Here is a 20,884-nt window from a genome sequence, read left to right on the forward strand (position 1 = left end):
AAAGAAGCCTGGATTGAAGCCCGTTGTAAATGCAATACTATACCAAAAAAAAAAAAACAACAACACCCTACTTTGGTCAATGGCACAAATTGTTTCTGACTGCAATGTGGGTGTCCAGGCATATGTCTGTGCACTTGTCTTAGATCATCAGGTCAGAGTTCAAGATTCAGAGGTTAAAGTCTAGGTCTCAGCAGGTTTGTTGTTCTGTCAGGTGTGGTCAGTAAGGCTCCATCTTGATCCTTCTGTACAAGCAGCTGGTAAACACCATCCCACAGACCTGAAAACAGGAAGTGTTAGGTCAAAAAAGTGCTGCTCCATTTCACCACTGACTACTGCTGGAAGCTTGAATGCTATTGACTGTGGAGACAGAGAAGGTTAAAGGTGATGGGGGTTAGGGACTGCTGGAAAGTATGTAGCTGGTTACTATGGGGATGGCAGAAGTCAAGCAGCCATTATTGCAGAAGCATGTGTGCGCACAGCCTACAAAATTAAAAGCGCTGGGGGTTGAGGTTTAAAAAGAGGATTTGCGCAAAAATATTCGTCACATCACAGCTACTGGACATAAAGACCACAGAAATCTGGGATTAGACTGAAGATCATTCAAAGCAATGTAAAGTGACATTGTGATGGCTTCAAAAGGAATGCATCCAATAATAAATGAGTGTGCTCTGCATTAGAAAACAGGGCCATGACTTCACCATTACTGCTAACGTTGACATAATGACATAAACTCCTATCTGACCAAATATAAACCACGTGTATTAATGTCAGTTAAAACTTGGACTGCAATGTCCCTGACAAAAACGTTTTTAACCCCACAAAAGCTCATTTTGACTGTGGGTTTAAAGGTAACTGTATGCTTCTTCTGGTGTTGATGTCAAAAGAGAAAATAATAATAAGTAATAGACAACAGGGATCAGGTTTTTAAACGTTATATTATTAATTTTTTTTAAATCTGTTTCAGTTTTACTGCATTTATCCTTTTATTACTTAGGCAATGTTTAAGTTGAGCCTGATGTTGCCTTGATCCAATGATCCGAGCCACTAACACATAGTGAGGCATACAGGTTATTAAACACGCGCCATCGATCGGATCAATTCTGTGTCAGACAATACCCAAAGTCCAGGTATCTGTATTGGAACGTGAAAAGTCAGATTCTTGCATCCCTGATTTTTTAAAAAGACACCTGATCTGATGCTGTAATCTCTTGGGTAATCCAGGGTAAGTACACAGGTGTTTTCGCAGGACATTAAAAGAATCTGAGACATGACTTGTAGAGTCACTACACTATACGACTACTACTACTACAGAAAAGGTCCAAAAATATAGTAAGAACAGCAGGAACAGATATTGACCAGAGCCACTGGGCCTGCCAGGATTGATGGATAAACAGGCAAGTGCCCAGATTCAATCTCTGAGTCTCTAAAAGCCCTCGGAGAAAGCCTTATCGAGCGAATCCGCATTGGTATTGACTCATCACAATCTGTCTTCAGGAAGAGTTTCAGACTTTTTTTTTTCCCACTTCACCACCAGTGACGGATATGTAGACGCAAGATATTTTTGGCATAGATGACATGAGAGGAAACAGCCACTTTCTTGAGGACTAATTTCAGAAAAAAAAAAGTTAATGTTGATACAACAGTGCAATGATGTAACAGTGTAATAGCTTGGTATATTCTGTGAATACAGATTTCACCATAGCCGTTTTTTTTTCCCTTTTCTTGTCAGCGCAGGTACATAAAGACACAGAATATGACTCTTGGCAACAACATAATTGTCCAGAAGCAGTGAAGTTTTGATTAATCAAGTCATTCTCGTGATGCGTTTGATCTGTATCACATGTTTAGCAGCCACAACAGCCCATTATCACAACATACAGAGCAACAATCTGCCACATAGAGCCAAAGCCAGGTAGCTGCATGCTTCACACTCAGCAGAAGACCATGTAGACCATTTAGTAGTCCATAGCGCACACATTTCACATTTAACACAGGGCAGACAATCAGACAAGGACAAACATGCAGTCCGATTTCCACAATGCTTTCCAACCTTGTCTCTCCAGTTGATTAAACCACAAAAGACCTAAATCACAATGTACCGAAGTCCTCTTCCTCTTCTTTATAGAGCAGATAGATAAAGCAGGCTGTCAAGACTGCCCCGGCCAGCTACAGTGACCACACACACAGACAAAGACATACAGTACAATTCACCATAGACAGGTGGTTTAAACAAATCTACATGATTTCAGTTAGTCTGACAGTGACGACTGTAGAGACAGGAAAAGTACCAACATTTAGACAGACTGGAACACGTACAGTACAAAAGGAAAGCAAATATATGCTTGGATTGAAATGCATTGTGTTCAGCACAAATCACTTTGGATTTAACATCTATTTCTCCGGGGTATGTTCGTCTTTATAGTAAGCATAATCCATTTAGATCATTCAGAGATGAAAAACAATCTTCACATTACAGCAATGGTTCACGGAAAACTTTATCTTCACTTTGCCACGGGCAGGTGATCTCTCAGGTTTTGCTGTTGCAAAGCCTCTATTGTTACAGTTGAGTACTTCTGGTCTTATGCAGGACACCTGGCCTTATTCTCAGTTCCCATGGTCCAGATTGAAACTATTCAGCCGGAGCAGTATGTGATGTGATTGACATTAAAAGGGCATACTGTATCAGTCATACAAATACCACTGGAGAGAATCATTGCAGGTTTGTTTGGTCTCAAGTTTCACTCCAGTTAATTGACAAAGATGGTGCAAAGCTGGAAAAGGACTGTCAGCCAGCATAGAATTAAATACATTTGAAAAAGCACCCCTGTTTGCCTCCTTGGCCTCTGGAAGGCTTAAAAGCTCAAGTCCATCTCAGGCAGGGACAAATCAAATAACAGGAATAAACAAAATCAGATAATGACTGAGAGATAAGAGATGGAAAAAAATAATCCATTTTGAGGTTGTTCACCTACGACGATACATTTTTAGTAATGGAAAGATTAAAACCCAGCGGTCTGGGTGTATTTAACAAAGGAATAGTTTGAATAGTATTCCGTCTGCATCTGAATCATATAATTTTACTTACCTGCAGGCAAGCCACTCCTATTCCCACAGCACCAATGACCAACAGGTGGTCGGCCAGAAACTGCTCCAGCTTAGTGATGCAACCCCCCTGCAGAGTCAGAGGTTGAAAGTTTAAATCATATAAAAGAGAATGCATTGCAGAGATACGCTCACACGCCCTTCAAAGCTCGTCTCCAAATCGTTGCGGCCAAGAAGTAGAACACACTACAGGGAACATATGGGTTTATTAAAACTAGTATACTCCAGCCTAGTTATCATAAGTACATTTTCAGACCATGTTTACTAGGGTTGGGTACCGTTCACATTTAAACTCTCTTCTAACCAAACTTCTCTCGTTAATAACACAAATAAAAATCTAACCGCACATGCGACCACTTTCAGCTGGAGAACTGAAGGGTTTGAAACAAAAAGGTGGAAAAACTTCAACGGAGCACCAGGGATAAGCATTCAAAACATCATCTTTTATTCATTTTCAGAGAACTAATTTTGTCAGACAGGTTTTCCCGTTAGATAATTCCATGAATGCTACGTCTATGTAAATGTAAATGTATTTACCGAAGATTTAGACTGAATATTGATGCTTGCTGTTTAGTTTTTTTCTCTCCCAGATGTGTGTAGTCCACTGACCTCCACCTTGTAAATGTTGGAGGGGTGGTCTCTCTTGCCACAGTGAGGGGTGATGGTCTTACAGCAGCTGTCAGGCACAACTCTGTCTTCTGCCTGCTTTGACGACATGTACACACTCGTCATCCAATCACGGGAGTTGTTGCTGCCACAGCACTTGAACTGGAGGCGGGAAAAGAAAGGATTTTGTTTTATGATGTCACACACTGCTATAAAAGTACATGTCCTTCGCTTTGTAATAACCAAGACATTTTTTAAGGATTCGTTATTTAGCTCGAATCATTTTTCTATAAAATTCTGACAATTCTTGCCACTGAAAGCCGTGGTTCTCCTTCCTCTGAGGGACTCGGACACAATGACTAAATCCCTGAGAATTTCGTCATTTTAAAAACAATACTTTGAGCAAACCCCAATGGAAAACAAAGACGTACGAGCAATTCCTCGACTGTATCTCCAGTTATTGAAAACAAATTTATAACTCAGTGCGACTATACACACTGTATATTCTATCTGAAGACAAGTGCAGCATATCATCTTACATAAACCAAACAAAGCCACAGAGGCTGTAGTAAATACAGTCCATACGTCCTGTTGTAGTCTGTCCACAGCTAATGTGATGGCCTCCCTCCCCGGCTGGGCGTAGTTATCTGTCATAGTCTGGTTGAGATGCTGCTTCAGCTCTTCACTCAGCTGGAAATGAGGAACGAGGAGAGAGACAGCAGACAGCACACACACACACACGCACGCACACACACACACACACACACACACACACACACACACACACACACACACACACACACACACACACACACACACACACACACACACACACACACACACACACACACACACACACACACACACACACACACACACACACACACACACACACACACACACACACACACACACACACACACACACACACACACACACACACACACACACACACACACACACACACACACACACACACACACACACACACACACACACACACACACACACACACACACACACACACACACACACACACACACACACACACACACACAGAAACAGTGTGCATGAGTGAGAAAGAGATGGTGGGGGAATATTTATGGGAAAGAGCAAAATTGATTTTGAAACCACAAGCTGCTTCATTTATTTCATATGAAACACATCAAATGCAAAAATGAGCAAGAGCAAAGACTTGAAGGTGAGAGAGCGTTGAAGTTAGCAGCTTGTTGAAAGTGAAAAAGTGGGTGGATTAGGACGAGATAGACAGGGAGCCACTCCCACTCATCTGTGAGAGCTGCAATTGAAAAGTAAGATGAAAAATACAGCAAAAACAGACTTTAACAATAGCCTTTGGTGAGTGTATACGTTTGTGCATGCACACACGCACAAGAGACAATGAGACACAGAGAGAAAGGATGAGCACCCTTATCTTTAAAGTGATTCTATCCTGAACCCTTTGCCATAGTATAAATCTCTGAACTCGCAGAAAGCATGGTGCTCTTTGTAGTCCTAGCTGACTGACAGACAGACATTTGTGAGATAACAAGATCCTTTGAGCTATGTGTTAGATAAACTCCAGACACTGAACATAACACTCAGTGGAGGTGGCAAACACACACGTATATAAAAAGAAAGCAAAAAAAAAACAAGCTCAAAGATCTACTGTTGATCTCCAGTGACTCATCATCATCATCCGTGTCCTTTGAGATGGAACAAAGACCACTGCGAAACCTTTTCATGAAAAAAAGGGAAATGAAGTCAGTTTGCACTAAAATCAGAGAGTTATACGAGTCAAGACAACAGGGTAAAAAAAATGTGGCCATCCATTAAGCAGTTAAAACTGAAGCCTCTGCAGGAAGTGCCAAAAACTGCAGTTCCTCAAATGGCCACTTGAGGCTCGTTTCACAAGCGAGTCTGTTCCTAAACATGTTTACAGCCTGGTACAAATGCAAAGTTCTGTGGCATCCACGGATGCTTCACCTCTTTGCCTATATTTGAATTAGCCAGGAGTTGGGCACCACCCAGTCTGAGCTTCATTTAGAGGGCTTTTCAGAAACCTATGGGTAATGCCACAGAGACTACATCCATATTTAATCCAGTCAATGGTATTCAAATAAATTCATTGGTAGGCACATAGCAACCTCCTTTAAAGTACATAATGATGCCCTTGAGAAAAATCGACAGTAACCTATCCCGAGATGGAAATCAAGAGCCCTGAACAAGAAAAAAAATAATCTTTGTAATATTTTAGTCTCTATTTCACAACACTGTTTGGGGGGTTCCACTGCAGAGCTTTATCTACTTTGCAGAACGTTCTCCACTTCAACGTAAACTCAGGGGTCTGCCCCAATCTGTAACACTCAAACTTAAAAAGCAATTCTAACTTTCTCTTGGCAAAACACCTTCACCGCCTGCATGCACACTCCATTCTATCCCCAACCAAACTATAAGAATATTTTCTCTTACCCTCTGGCAATAGACATAAGCCAGTACTCCAGCCACCAGTTCAATCAAGAAGATAAACAGCAGGCAGAAGAAATACTGTGAATGACAAACAGGGTAGAGAGAAAGCACAGGATTAAGCAATTCAATAAATTCAACTGAACACTTCCGCTTCATCACAATGAACTGAGCTAACTCATTTGAGAAAGTTGCTCACATTGTGACGGCTCAGTAAAACCTTCCATCAACTGTCATCATGCTGCATCTGTCACTTCTAACACAGATGGCAATGCTGCACACAAAGAGACAAACCAGAAACCCATTTGACAGGCTGTAGACTCTGATTTCTCTTGGGCATCATTAAAGAGCTCTTGCTGCTGCTAAAAATCCGTTCCATTTTGTATCATAATTTACTTCAAAACATTATCTCACTAAATGATGGGGATTTAAATAGGAATCATCACCCCAGCATAAACAAACTATGAATGTAATGGATATTACTTAATGGACATAAGATTAACTAAAACTAAAGCTCAACACTAAGAACTAAAATGCCAGTGAAAAATAAAAACTGGTGGCTCTAATTGTCTAATTGTGAGCTTTATAGTGGAAGCACTATTTTACATACTGAAACACAGAGCATAGTTATATAAACGGTGTCCTACACAGCTCATCTACACATTTATGTTGCTCTGACAGAAGGTTGCAGAACGCTTTTTCCAGCTATAACAGCACACACTTTTGACTATTCATAAAATGGTTCGTATATCCCAAACGAGTATGGGCCGTACCGTGTAATGTAAACGCATATAAAACTAATTCGGCCCACCTGTCGCAGCAGGCCTACCAGTGCTGCTTCACTTGAGAAAAAATGGAGAGACAGATGCTACTACCCAGCCTGCGTAAATGTGGAAACAAAGTGATGGCAAACTAGTGGTCAAACAAACAGCCGCAGGGGAGCAAGAGACTCACTGAATTAATCTAGAAGACACTTGAGCAAATGTTCTGTTTTGCAGTAATTATGTCTCACACAGCCTGCTAGGTGTCTCATGGTGACAAGATTTAAAAGAACAAAACAAAACAAAAAAAACACTTCAGTCTGTATGTGCATGCTGCCCACACAAAATGCTAACTTTAGCAATTTAGTCCTTTATACACAAACAGACACACACATACATCCCACATTGATCTCTCCAAACTAATCTATAAAAAGTACATCTATACAGTTGGTATTCAACCAAAATGCACCACAGACATCTACTTCTTCGCTCCTGCAAGCCTATTTGTCTCTCCTATTGCTCCAGCCATCAACAGTTTAAAGACAGACCTATAAATAGTCCTGCGGCATTGAATGTTAACCTCCCGCCTACCTTTCTCCCACTGGGCCCCGTTTTTGTAAAATAATGAGGACAGTAAGGTCCCTGTCAGAGCCATGTGTCAGCATCCAGTACAGACCTTAGACTAGAAGACAATGGAGGAGTGCCAAGTTATGTTGACGCTTTACTTATATGTAGTTGCACAGAGAAGGCAATCATGACATTCTAAGACCACTAACCAGTATTCTGGACCTTCAACATTGTTGGCCACATGATCATTCAAATTGTATAACCTATGAGACACTACGGTGCACCTGGAAGTCAGCCTTCACTCGATTTACTTTTCAAAGCAAAGCTTCCTCTAGCATCCCAAAGGGCTGCGAGTATTACCAAGTCCATTGCCTGGTTCATTTAGAAGGACCTTCGGCTCTACAAAACGAAGGTTTTCGCCGAATGCAGAGAACACTGGAACCGAGATCCGAAATACCAAGTCGGAGATATTTCACTGATAAAGCTGCTCCAGCAGTGTATGCAGAGACGAGAGCAAAGGTTGAGTATGTACTACACCCTGCTCAAAGAGTTGCACTTACCTGTGATGGCTGGACTTTGAGGGCCACCGAGTCCCATGTGACCATTACTGCTCGGTTTATTGATAACAACTGGGAGCTGCAATCCCACAGACATCAGACTAGGGTGATGCACAAGAGTCATACTAAGAAGCTGTGGTCAGTGTGTGTTAAAGGGGCACTGCAATTTGTTCCACATTGTTTTATGTGCGATAGGCCAGTTTGTAATGCACAATAAAGAATCTGATAAGCAGTCAGTTCTGTGAATAAATACAGAATTCCTGCCTTATTCTTGGTAATTTTCATAATTTAGATAGATATGATGATTTGTAGATGAAAGTAATGTGTGAAAGTATCACACATTGTGATATCATCATTATCGAGGGCCAAATATTGACACAGTGTCGTATCTTGAGTTACTCGTATTTTCCCATCCCCAGTAATGACATATCTTAAATTGTTTCTTGGAAAGGCAATAACTATAGCGGTCAAAATTCACATGCCGTCGCCATCACATAAAACACTATACAGTCTACCCCACACCTTTACAACAAACTTAAATCCCGTCTCCATGGGTCCCATCTCACCGCGGACAGACAGCTTTTCTGCTCCCGGATGACAGCACAACACCCCAAGAAGCCCGTAACAACCACCAGGCTGCCGGCCAGGATGAGGATATATGCCGAGACAGCAAAAGTGCTGGAGGCCAGCAGACTCAAGTAGTCACTCTTCTCCACCAGTGTCCAGACTCCTACACTCAAAACGGCTGCTCCACCCACCTGGAAGAGAAGGGAGAGAGGAGGTGGAGTGGTGAAAACGATATTAGAATATAAAGATAAAGAATGGGAAACATTAAAATTGATATGGGCGTAGCAAAAGCTTCCAGAGAAGGAGCAAAAGATGTAAGGACATGATCGAGGCACAATGAAGGCATGGTGAAAAGAGTCATATAATGGAGAAAGAGGAAAGGTGGATGACTTGAACAGAGGAAGTAAATACTGTGAAAAACAATCAGTGTGTCATGTCAATTCAATCCTAAAAGAAAAAAGAAACAAAAAAGTATAACACTTTAAAGGGCAGGAAGTGACAAATGGAAGTGAGTTCAAAGGAGGCACAAAATGGAACAACATGAGAGGACAGTGGGTGAGTGACAAGGGGCATAAGAAAGAAAAAAAAGGAAAATAGAAAGAGAAAACATGAGAAGTGGTCAGGCATAAAGAATAACATCCAGAGGAGCAGTGAGGCTTCAAAGGTTAGGGCATAATGACCACTTCCTCCTTCCAGGGTGGCGTCCAGGATCTGTTCCTCTCATTAGATTCAAAGGCAGACGGAGAGGAAATGCCTCGGTCTCACCCCTTCTTCCTCCCATTCCATTTCAGTCCAAAAACTCACAACACATGTCCAACCAAGGAGCACCACTTGGATAAACAGGGGCCTGAGGGAGATGTCTCCTCACAAAGTACGCCATAGTGAGGATTTATTTTAGTTACACTGAGATAATAATAAATTCACTTTAGAATGTTTTAAACATGGATACTGACTGTGAGCTGCAGTGTTAAATATACTTAATAGTTATAAACGGTCATGGTTTGGGCTTGGCATAAAAAGTCATAGTGTTTTCCTCAATCCAAATCCAGTATCAAAACTACTTATTTATTTCATTCATTCATCTTCAACCGCTTGTCCCTGTGGGGGTCGCAGGGGGCTGGAGCCGATCCCAGCTGACATCGGGCGTGAGGCGGGGTAACCCTGGACAATGACGCCAGTCTATCGCAGGGCACATAGAGACGAACAGAGACAGACAACCACTCACACCTACAGGTAATTTTAGAGTCATCAATTAATCTAACACCTGCACGTCTTTGGACTGTGGGAGGAAACTGGAGATCCCCAAGAAAACCCACGCAGACACGGGGAGAACATGCAAACTCCACACAGAAGGTCCCCAGTCCAGATTCGAACCAGGAACCGCTCTCGCTGTGTTGCGACAGTGCTAACCACCACACCACCGTGTCGCCCACTTATTTAATACAAATCCCTTAAAATCCTTGGCAGTAGAAATGAATATATCCAATTTGCTGTGGCTGTACCAAGGAAAGATTTGATATTTAGCAAGATGAACAAACTCGGAACCCGGCAACGGCTAATATTTCGGGCTTTCCGGTGTAGCCAGCAGCTATCCGGGCCAAGGCAGTCATTAGTAAAGAGATAGTGTCTCTATAAACAGATATCTGCATATGAACACGGATAAATAATAACAAAGCCCTAATGAAAAAACTAAATCAATGTCAGACATTAGCAGATTGGTGCAGTCACTGTATGATAGCCAATATGTTTTGCCTTGTTTGCTCTCCACACGGACTGTTGCCTGCATGCAACCGAAGCCAGCTCAAACGTGAATGGTCAATACTACTTGGACTACAAACGGAAGCCAGACCGATGACTACAGACTCTACATTCCTACACAGAATCTGTTTATTAGGATTATCAAGATGACAAACTGAATGATTTGTACACTGCTCTTTGTTAATAACAAAAAAATTTGAGGAGCCAGCAATGTCCTGACAAAAGATTTATTGCCTAAAGAGTAGAGCCTGTTGCCCACGGAGGAGAGGGAGACGGGAGGAATTTTAAGGGGATGAGTGACAGAGCACAAACTCAAGCCTGATAGTAAAGCTTGATCCCTTTTCTCTCTTGAACCTCTGCCACACACAGAAGTGTCTCTTTCTCTACACGTACAATATTCTCTTTGCCTCAGACTTTGAGAGTATAACAAAGTGTAGTGCCAGAAAGCAGGTCTGACACTAAATAATCTATGACTCACTTTGGACCGAGTCCATAGCTCAGCCTTTTCAGACTTACAGTAGAAGCCTCCTGCATCCTTGCCCCGTTTCTACATGACTCCTTCCCTTTAATGTCTCTCTGCCTGCAGTTTCAGAGGAACATTAAATATTTACTGTCTTATAGCACCAAATTATGGTCCCCTTTTCACTAAAAAACCGAGTGAAATTTAACTATAATAACTGCACTTATCTCCTTGTCTTCATGGTATTTACAGTCACTGTGAGACCTGTCAACGTTATCTCAATGCATTGGCTGCAAAAAGAGGTTCAATTCAAAGCTTATTGGATTCTGTTTGAGTATACACAATTATATACATTATAAAGGTTTTTTCCTGTACGGTTTTTGGGAGTGTAGGTAGCTGAAAAAGAGAACTATATTTACAGCGCTCACTTACCCAGAAGAGGAAGTTGAAAACAAAGAGCAGGTACTTGAGACACACTGTCAGCCAGTCCTCCTGGTAATCTTTGGAAACTGCCGACATCTTCCTTCAGTTCATTCTGAAAGTGTAAGGAGAGGATAATGGGAAACTCAAACTATTACAGTCAAAAGGTTTGAGATCCCTTGCTTATATGGCTTTCACATTAACAAAACTTTCATTTCAGCATACTGTTCAGTAAAAGCACTGAAACGATTTGTAGAACAATATTGTCTCTGATTAATAGAGTTTGATACTTCAAGGCTTCCTGATTGACCTCAATATCCCCCATAATACCAAAAAGTCAAAGCAAATGCAGGATAAAAAAAATAATAAACATATCACAAATTAACTGGGAATCCCAAACACAACACAAGTATTCTAAAAACAGTGTGTACAAATAATTGCAAGTGTATAATCCTCATATAACCCCGTAAATGATTGGATTCCTTTCCTTCTGACAATGCTCAGGTTTTACAACCACAACACAAAGCTCTTCATCTTCATTTGAGGGAGTGGAAAATGAAATGGAATAAAGTACAACACAGCAACGAGATAAATTCTGATACTGACAGGTACCTGCAGCGGTCCAAATTAGTCAGGCAAATTAAATATTTTCATGTCAAGATTCGGTTTACTGTCCTTTGACAGCTCTGCATTTAATGTATGCCACAGCAAGTGAGAGTCATCAGAGGGATTTTGTTCACAAAAAAAGATACAGCTGCCAATCAAATGTCACAACAAAGCAACATCTCAGCAGCAACGTCAAGTCATCTTCTCAGCAGTTATAGTTTGCATGCTTTACAAATCAAATAGACTAAAAAGTAAAATGACTTAAGTGTTCTCCAACTTGTACTCGCCCAAACTGCACATGACTCCCAGCTGATCACAAAGTAGTATCAAGTGACAATCTCACAGGGCATTTGAGTGTGACTGAAAATGAAGATCACACTAACAGGCTAAAGTCACATTTCTGTAACTGTACTGCAACCTTTTAATTTGGACTATTATCTAATCGAATCTTCTGCTATACATAAACTATAAAGGCCTCTATTGGAGGACATCTTACTTGTTAAGTGACGCAGCAGCATCCAAGTTCACAATATCCTCTCCTCCTGTTATAACCGCGGACCACATCTTTAAATTATTCATAGCACTGAACAGTCCATAAAACCTTAGAATCTTTAATTGTGTTGAGCGATTTCAGTTCTGTAAATAAAAGGCCATGGGGTGGAAACTTATGGGAAGCACTCAAGACCCATGAAATTGATCTACACAGTACCCTGCAGTGAAAAGAACCAAAGAAAGTGGTGCAGGTTTTGTGTTTGTTGACCTGGGAGTCACACACCTGCATAAATCTAACATGAACGGGACAGGATAGGTGATATTTGTATGGGTGTAAAAGCATTGGACTATTCACTATACTTAACCAAGTATAAACTTCAGAGTGGTCCAAAAACAAGTGGCCTTATTTAAACGATTGGCTCATAAAAATTACAAAAAGTGAGAAGACTTCTTCACTTTTGTGGCACCTAGCTATACAGAACATTTTGGTTTTAGTTGCATGGTTTTGAGAAACTGCATCTGCCCAGGCACAATGGAAGTGTACTGGAATACTGGATCGGTCCCATCTGCAGTCCTGATGAGCAATTGTTGTTGTGTTTCCTTTGTCAAAGTTTTGCAGTGTTAAAGTTCTCAATTTGCAATGTTTTGAAATTCAATTAATAACATTAAAATGTATCCGTCAATAATACTGTGGCCTCTTTTCTAAGCATGCATTGCTCTATAAGACTGTTATCTCAATTAAAAGTACTGAAACAGATGTATATGCAACAAAACTAGGCAATTTTTTTATTTGGCCGGTAACATTTTTTACATTCTTTCATCTACCGGCGAAAAGGTTAGTTTACAGCCCTGATGGTGATGAACACCGGTTTGAGCCCCCCATGGATTTTTGCCTAGGGCCCAGACAGACTCTAGAACCGCCTCTGCTGCTACATACAGTAAATTGATGCAAAGTGTAATACAGCCTCTAATGTGACAGTTACGGTAATGGCCCCTGACCAGTCGACACCTTTTTACGTCCCCTGAGACCAGTTGTAAAGTCACCACGTTAAACGTTTTAACCGTCGCTTAGAGAGCAAGCATGTAGTTTAACTAAGAATTACTCTCATACTTGCCGATACAATTGTGTTTTTTATTTGCTGTTTAAAAACAGTCGTTTGAACAGGTACCTCGTGTCAATGTGGTGATTTTATTGCACTTCGACGTCACGTTAGCTATGGTTTCTTCTAGAAATGACATGCCCTGCCTTGTAGATTTCGGACTTTGACCACTTTAGCGTCACAAGCAGCCCAAAACACGAGGAAATAAACTCTTTAAGGTTGAGGATAAACTTTCTTGAGTCCCTTTTCAGGATGTAAGGAGTGTAACGTTAACGTTAGGTTTGGGCATCCTGAGAGAGAGAGAGAGAGAAAACATCCCTCCACCTGTGTCGTTGATGCGCAGGACAAAGTTGAACCAAATAACCTTCCGTTACATCGACAAACTCACATTTTCGAGAACATACTCACCAGACCGACGTTTAGAGAGGGTAAATAACCTCGTGTTTTTGCTATTTCCCGTTAAATCACAGTGTGTACAGTCCCAAGGCACCGCTACGGCTGTCCAGTCAAGCTTGTTGCTTTCAGGGTGTCCTACGGCAGGTTTACAGTGTGGGCGCTGCCTTTGGGTGCAGCTCGTATTTTCCAATTTGGAAAGATGGGAACCACAATCGAAGAGATCAGGTAGCATTTATACGCTTCAAAGTTTGGACAGAATGTATTTATCAGGGGTCGTGTGCATATTAATCTCATGCAAAGATACATATGTGATTTGTAACAGATTTAGCTATTACCTAGTTTCCAAAAAATATAAAAAAACAAAATACAAATAGGCCTAAAAAGTGTCAAATTAATGTCGCAAGGACTAACTAGTGAGCTACTCTCATTCTAAGTGTATGACATATGTATGATATAATTATATTGTTTAAACATGTATGCGTTATTTACCCTTTTTTCACGATTATTCTCAAATTTCTGACAGACCCTGAATGCAGCAGAGTGTGAACTTGTGGAAAGGGTCACAATGAGTGGAGTGACAGAGGAGGAAATGAAGTGGCCACCCTTAACCACAGGATAGGCTGAATGCCACTGTGCCACTGACAGCATAACCTTGGTAACAATGTAACCGAGTACCCCCTGAAGAATTTCACAATGAGGTGTATGTGAATAAACAGAGATAAAGGGGGTTGGGACTGACCAAGTGAACAAACGTAGTGTGTATAGGCTTTTTTGCAAGCCCAATTTATAGATAAAGAAGAATTCCTTTATTAGTCCCGCAACAGGGAAATTCATTTTTTTCACTCTATTATTATTATTCATGTTACACACAGGCCCGAAATACAAACACAGGACCTATATACATGCAATTAATGGAGAGATGTTAGAGCGAGAGGGCTGCCAGTGACCAGCGCCCTGAGCAGTTGGGGGTTCAGTGCCTTGCTCAACAAAACCTCAGCAGTACCCAGGAGCTGAACTGGCAACTCTCCAGCCACTAGTCCACGCTCCATTCATGGTCCACACAGGCACTCAAACCGGCGACCCTCAGGTCACCTATGGACTGAGCTACTTCCACCCCAATGAATGTCTCTTAATAAATGTACAGTTGAAGCCCGTGGATACATCTCATTATGAATTCCAGTCAAGCCAGTATAACAATTCATTTTCAAATTGCTCCTCATCATGTAAAGAAGACTAGAAAATGAAGGACCAGAGCGCCTCCATGACCTCAAAGGGGGTAATTTGGTCTAGACTTGTTTCCTTTTTCTTATTCATTAGGATTCATGTGATCGCCAAAGAAATGCAACAATACACAAAAACCCACAAGACTATATGAGAAAAAGATTTGTGAAAAAAAAGAAATGGAGAGATAAGGGCACCAAACGCTTTAGAAATAACTTGTCATTGCATTTTCAAGCCTTCTAAATAAAGTAACTGATGGTGCCTGTACCCTTTAAAAAAAAAAAAATCAAGACCTCCTCACGAATTGACTCTTCACTCTTTATTTGCCCACTTTTCCACCTCAGTAATTCAATAAGCTTGCAAGCTATTAGGAGCGGATGATGGCTGCAGGGGGAGGAACTCTGCAATGGTCACCTGGACTGGCGACAATCTGTCTACCAAAACAATATTACTTAGCAGAGGAAGTCATCCATTAGGGTCGAGTTTTCCCTAAACATCATGCAAACAGAACATGAAAAATTAACGAATATCATCGTTCTATTGATAGGAATTTGGTGCCGGCCTTTTTTTTTAATTTCCTGTGACACATGATAGAACAAAACGGAAATTTGATTTCCTCCGAAAGCCAGCTCAGTTCTGTGCCTCGCCCGTGCCTCAGTGTCCAGTCTGAAGCTGCTGTAGTTTGTGGCTCAATAATGCTTTACCCCACAGGAGGGTAGCAGCAGGGCATGACTGAGGACGCGTGTCAAATACAAACTCACCAAACATTGGTGAGTGCAGGTAAGATTGTATAAGAGAAAAAAGGGACACGTGTGAAAATAAAGACCAAAAACAGACTTCCTACCGCAGCGTTATGCATGCATTCGCTTAAATTTCGGATTCTTTTTTGCCAAATTTTCAAATTTGTTCGCTTGGACTGTTTCGTGGGAGACAATTGGGTGGTGAAATTTTGCTCAGAGAAGATGAGAATTGGTTAGATTGTGTGAAAATAATGGCTAAATAGACAAATAAATCGATAAAATTATGAAAATTTTTGAATTAAAATGAAGAATGAGACTAAATTACACAGATAATTATGTTTTCTTTGCATAGGTCGATCAGTAGTTTTGTATAGACCGGAGGTTCAACTAGCAGGAGCGCCCTGTGAAAGTTCACCAGAGCCTGCTTGTTATGCCTGACCTCTTGTGGTCAGACTTACCTGGAAACCTCATGACAGACAGCTCTAGTTTTACGTTTAAGTTATGCAGAGATGACAAAGGTGGTGACAACTGCAGGAAAATTCAGGCAGATGATGCAGAAATGTCAAGAGAGATAAACAACACGGATCTTATCGAGAAAAAGACAACTATGAGACTGTGCCATCTTCTTTGCTATTTTTGCACGCAGGTTTACGTAAATTCATCTCAATTCACATATTATTATTCACAACACATTTTTGAAGGCATATAAAGAACCACTGTTATATTGCTTTAAGTTACACCCACGTTCAACACTCAAGAGCCGCTCTTAAATGTTTCACAGCGTTTGGAGCTTCCCTACAATCCAAAGAGGTTTCAAGTGTATCCAGAGGTTTCGGCGAAGGAGGGGTTCACAACAGGGAAGTTTTACTATGAAGTGAAAGGAAAGCCTGCAGTATAGCAGCAGTGGTATAGCAACAAAAAGTATTTCAGAATAAATCATGTATTAATAACTGGTTTTCTAATTTCTAATTATATATACATCTCCAGTGTATATATAAAACCTCAAGGCTCCCTCTAGCAATCATTCTCAGCGAGCCCTGACCCCTTGAAGTTTTCAGCAATTTAGGTGTGTGACGTTTTCACAGAATATACTGTATCACCTACTTTGTACGATGTGTAAGTAAATCAATAGTAGTCTGCCCACTGCATTCACTTCAACTTCTGCCTATGTTCTGCTGCCCCCACACTGGTTTATGTGTGTGTGATTGAGTGGATGCACACATTATCCTCGAGTGTGATGCGTGGGCCGATGTTCTTAAGCACCGCTGATGGAGCTCATCCATAACTGTGACTAAAACCTGGTGTGTTTCGTTGTATTTGGGTTTCATTAATGGGACGCAGGCCCATTTTTCTTTAGTGACAAACATCTTGTGATATTTTTCAGTACAGGTTACTACTGATTCTTTTTATCCAGCATGAAATGCGTGAGTGAATAATGAAAGACATATGCTAATGTCCAAAAATAGGGGATATTTTGACATATTATTCAGGAGTAAGGCAGTGGCAAGATTCATGAAGATATAACCGCAACATACAATCAGAATGTTTTTTTTGTACCAGGCCTTAAATAGGTTTAATTATGCTGTGAACATAGCCTGTTTAACATGGGTGTCGATGAGAAATTGCTCTATCGTGCAACCTACTCCTAGTGGACACTCGGAGAACTGTAGTTTTGGATCAACCAGGAAGTCGCTGTAGTGGCTTGGGCTAAAAAAAAAGGGAGGCTCTAAAGTTAGGTAAAATCTAGGAGAGGGAAAAACGGGGATGGCCATTTTCAAAGTGGTCCTTTTACCTCTAACCTCAAGATATCTGAATGATAATGGATTCTATTGGTACTCATGAGTCTCCCTTTTATGGACACACCCTCTTTATGTTAATTCATGCAGTTTTTCTCATGCAGTATAAATGGTTGTTTTTTTTGGCCTAGTCTAAAATGGTGTATTTGATTATTTCTATATAGTGGAGTCTATAAACAGTTTTGGAATTGCATGAATTGATTGGAAAGCTCATACTCTTGTGGATTCAATGAGCCCAATTATATATTGTAAGTTAATGTTATTCCAATGTGTATGAGTGTGCACACATACTTCATGCCACCCCTGCATAAGTGAGTGCCCCACTTGGGCCACCCGAGTCAAAAAAGATGGGATATAACACTAGGCAGTAGGTCTATATAGTGTGGATAAAGATGTATTATATTATGTGAATTTAAAATGGTAATGCACTTGCATTTTGTCAGAGAGTATATTGCTTTTACGCTCACACACATATAAATTCCAGCGAGACACTTTCGTTTTAGTGATATCTCTCCTGAGAGACAGATGAGGGTCAGTTCTGTCAGCAGGTGGGACATGGAAATAGACTTTACATGAGATTGATGTCGAATATGAGTGAATGTGCTCAACTATGGAAGTAGAACTGAGAATTTGGTCGATATTGGAAGACTGCTGGAAAATGTGTTAAAATGGCCAATCATGGTGTTTTCTGTGGATGGATACAGTAGATTGGAAGTGCAACCATGTTGGTTTAGAGCCACATCACAATCAGTGATGACACAGCAGGTGTTTCTGTCTTGAACAGCACATGAGAAACACCTGCTGTGACTTCACTGATTGGGATGAAGTAAGAGGGCAATATGCTTAAAAGTTTTTTGTGATACAGTTTCACAAATATTCTCAATACTCAAACTTAAAAAAAAACCAACAACAGTTAGCAATAATATTTTCTGAAACTTCTTATTTGAATGTTCCTGTCATTAGTGTGAATATCCGGTCACACCTACGCTTCAGTGGCAGGCAAAGCAAGTAGCAATAACACTATAATGCTGCATCCAAGTAAAAGTCCTGGATTAAAAAATAAAAGTGTTTGCAACAAAATGTTCTTAAATTTTCAAAAGTACTTAGACTAAAACTGGTTCTGATCATGTTTTGCTTGGTCACACATTCTGCTTCTTTTTTTACTAAAATCATGCCGTTTGCTTTCCTACTGATGGATGGAGGCGTTGATTGACCCATTGGGGAAAAGTAAATTTACTCAAGTACTGCACTTAAAACTACAATTTTTAGGTAGTTGTACTTTACTTGAGTATTTCAATGTTCTGCTAGTTAATACTTGTAATCCTTTACATCTCAGAGGGAAGTATTGTGCTGCTCACTCCGCTAAACGTATTTGACAACATTAGTTACCGTGCAGATTTAGACTATTAATACAAAACGTAGGCTTATCAACAAATAAATTATGATGTAATATAAGCACTTAACACAATTATTTTTGTGTTATAATTATTGATGCATCTATATGCAGATTACTGGGTAGTTTATGAATATCTGCACGGTTAAAAAAAGTTTTAAATGTGCCACCCTGCATAATGACCTAATGAGTTATTTTACTTTTGGTACTTTCAGTATATTTTGATGCTTATAATTTTTTTAACTTAAGTAAAATGTTTAATGCATGACTTTTACCTCATAATTGTTGATTAATTCATATTTTTTGCAACTCATACCATGCTACCATAAATCACAACTTGGTAGAGGCTCACCATATCATTAAAAAAGTACTGCACATGGAATAATTTACTGTGCTTACATTTCTTGTTTAAACAGCCAACATGTCACTGCTAAAGAAGAAGAACATTATTTGTCCCGCAACGGGGAAATTGAACTTTTTCACTCTTATTATTAATCATGTTACACACACAGGCCCGAAATACACACACATGCACAGACAGGACCTATACATGCAATTAAAGAGAGATGTTAGAACGAGGGGGCTGCCAGTGACTAGCACCCCGAGCAGTTAGGGGTTCAGTGCCTTGCTCAACAGCACCTCGGCAGTGCCCAGGAGATGAACTGGCACCTCTCCAGCCACCAGTCCACGCTCCATACATGGTCCACACAGGGACTTGACCCAGCGACCCTACGGTTCCAATCAAAGTCACCTATGGACTGAGCTACCGCTGCTGACTTTCCTGTAATATTAGTAAATCATCATTTTAAGGGTCTCGGGCATGTAATGTCTACACAACCTCAATTCTTCTCACCATCTTCCTTTTATACCAGTCTACAGGACTACTTTATGCACGATTAATTAATATGGATGAATATCAAAATATGAAGCCCTTACCAAGTAAACTAACTGATCATGTTTTTACAATTCCAGTTATGCTGGTGAACCGTTCTAAAAAAAAAACAACAAAATTAATTGTTCCACCATTTCAATCAATCATTTTTATATTTAAATCTAAAATGTGAAGTTTGGAAATACATTTATTTAATTCTGAATAATTTAGGGCATTTTTTTGGTTGGGACAATTCATGTTTTTTTTTTAGAAATTGGGCTCCTGGAACCTGAAAATATAATTATACTTTATTAAGCCGTAGTTCAAGAAAGTGGGCTATATAACCACGTGAGCAAAATGAACATATCGTAGCCTAGTGTACGTTATTTGTTCCCCAACACATAACACACCTATGTTATATAAGCGAGCGGCTGACAGGCTCATTGGTTGCCGTGGAACTGGCTTCTGTGTGGGGAAGTCTGGTGTGAGGAGGCATCTGTCCTTGGGAAGCAGAGATCTATATCTTTACAGCGCCTGTTATATATTTGTCTCACGATTCATTGCATGTCACCCGGGGGGCTCGTGCGCACCGGCAGTAGCCTACACACACACACTCACAGCTGGAAGCCCTTTTTAACTTTCTCTCCGGGAAGAACCTCGAGGTTCACAAAGACTTTAAACCGCGCAGAAGAAGAACAAGAAGAAGAAGAAGGACGTTTTCTGCTGTGGAGTTTTATTTCTAGGCGTAGTTTTGTTTTTTTTTTGGTCGTGGGTGACTCTTTCCATTTCCCCGGATACTCTTACCCCGGATATTTTAAAAAATGAGCGAGCAGGTAGCTTTGCGCGAGGACACCTTAACGGGACGCTCGGGTGTTAACGGACTCACTGCGGGGCTCGAACCCGCAACCTTCTAGTCCCAACACACAGCCAACAAATTCCCTTTAAAACAACCTGTATCACATTTTACAACAAAGATAACTGTGCATTTTACCTCGCGCGGATCCATTC

The 20,884-nt window shown here is 40.6% G+C and overlaps 1 protein-coding gene across 2 annotated transcripts; it reads right to left on the reverse strand.

The window, feature by feature from the left end:
• Positions 1–217: 217 nt before the first annotated feature.
• tspan11 (tetraspanin 11) lies at positions 218–11,360 on the reverse strand (the record flags this gene model as incomplete). Of its 2 annotated transcripts, none has more annotated exons than XM_083935436.1 (7): positions 218–277; positions 3,086–3,172; positions 3,712–3,870; positions 4,294–4,398; positions 6,178–6,252; positions 8,623–8,814; positions 11,274–11,360. In XM_083935436.1, 7 exons carry the CDS (start codon positions 11,358–11,360, stop codon positions 218–220), a joined length of 765 nt encoding a protein of 254 aa, XP_083791562.1. The 2 variants fall into 2 exon arrangements, with proteins under 2 accessions (XP_083791562.1, XP_083791561.1); XM_083935435.1 differs by lacking the exon at positions 218–277 and adding an exon at positions 2,056–2,166.
• Between the last annotated feature and the right edge of the window lie 9,524 nt (positions 11,361–20,884).

Source organism: Echiichthys vipera (assembly GCF_963691815.1).
Source record: "Echiichthys vipera genome assembly, chromosome: 20".
NCBI lineage: Eukaryota > Metazoa > Chordata > Actinopteri > Perciformes > Trachinidae > Echiichthys > Echiichthys vipera.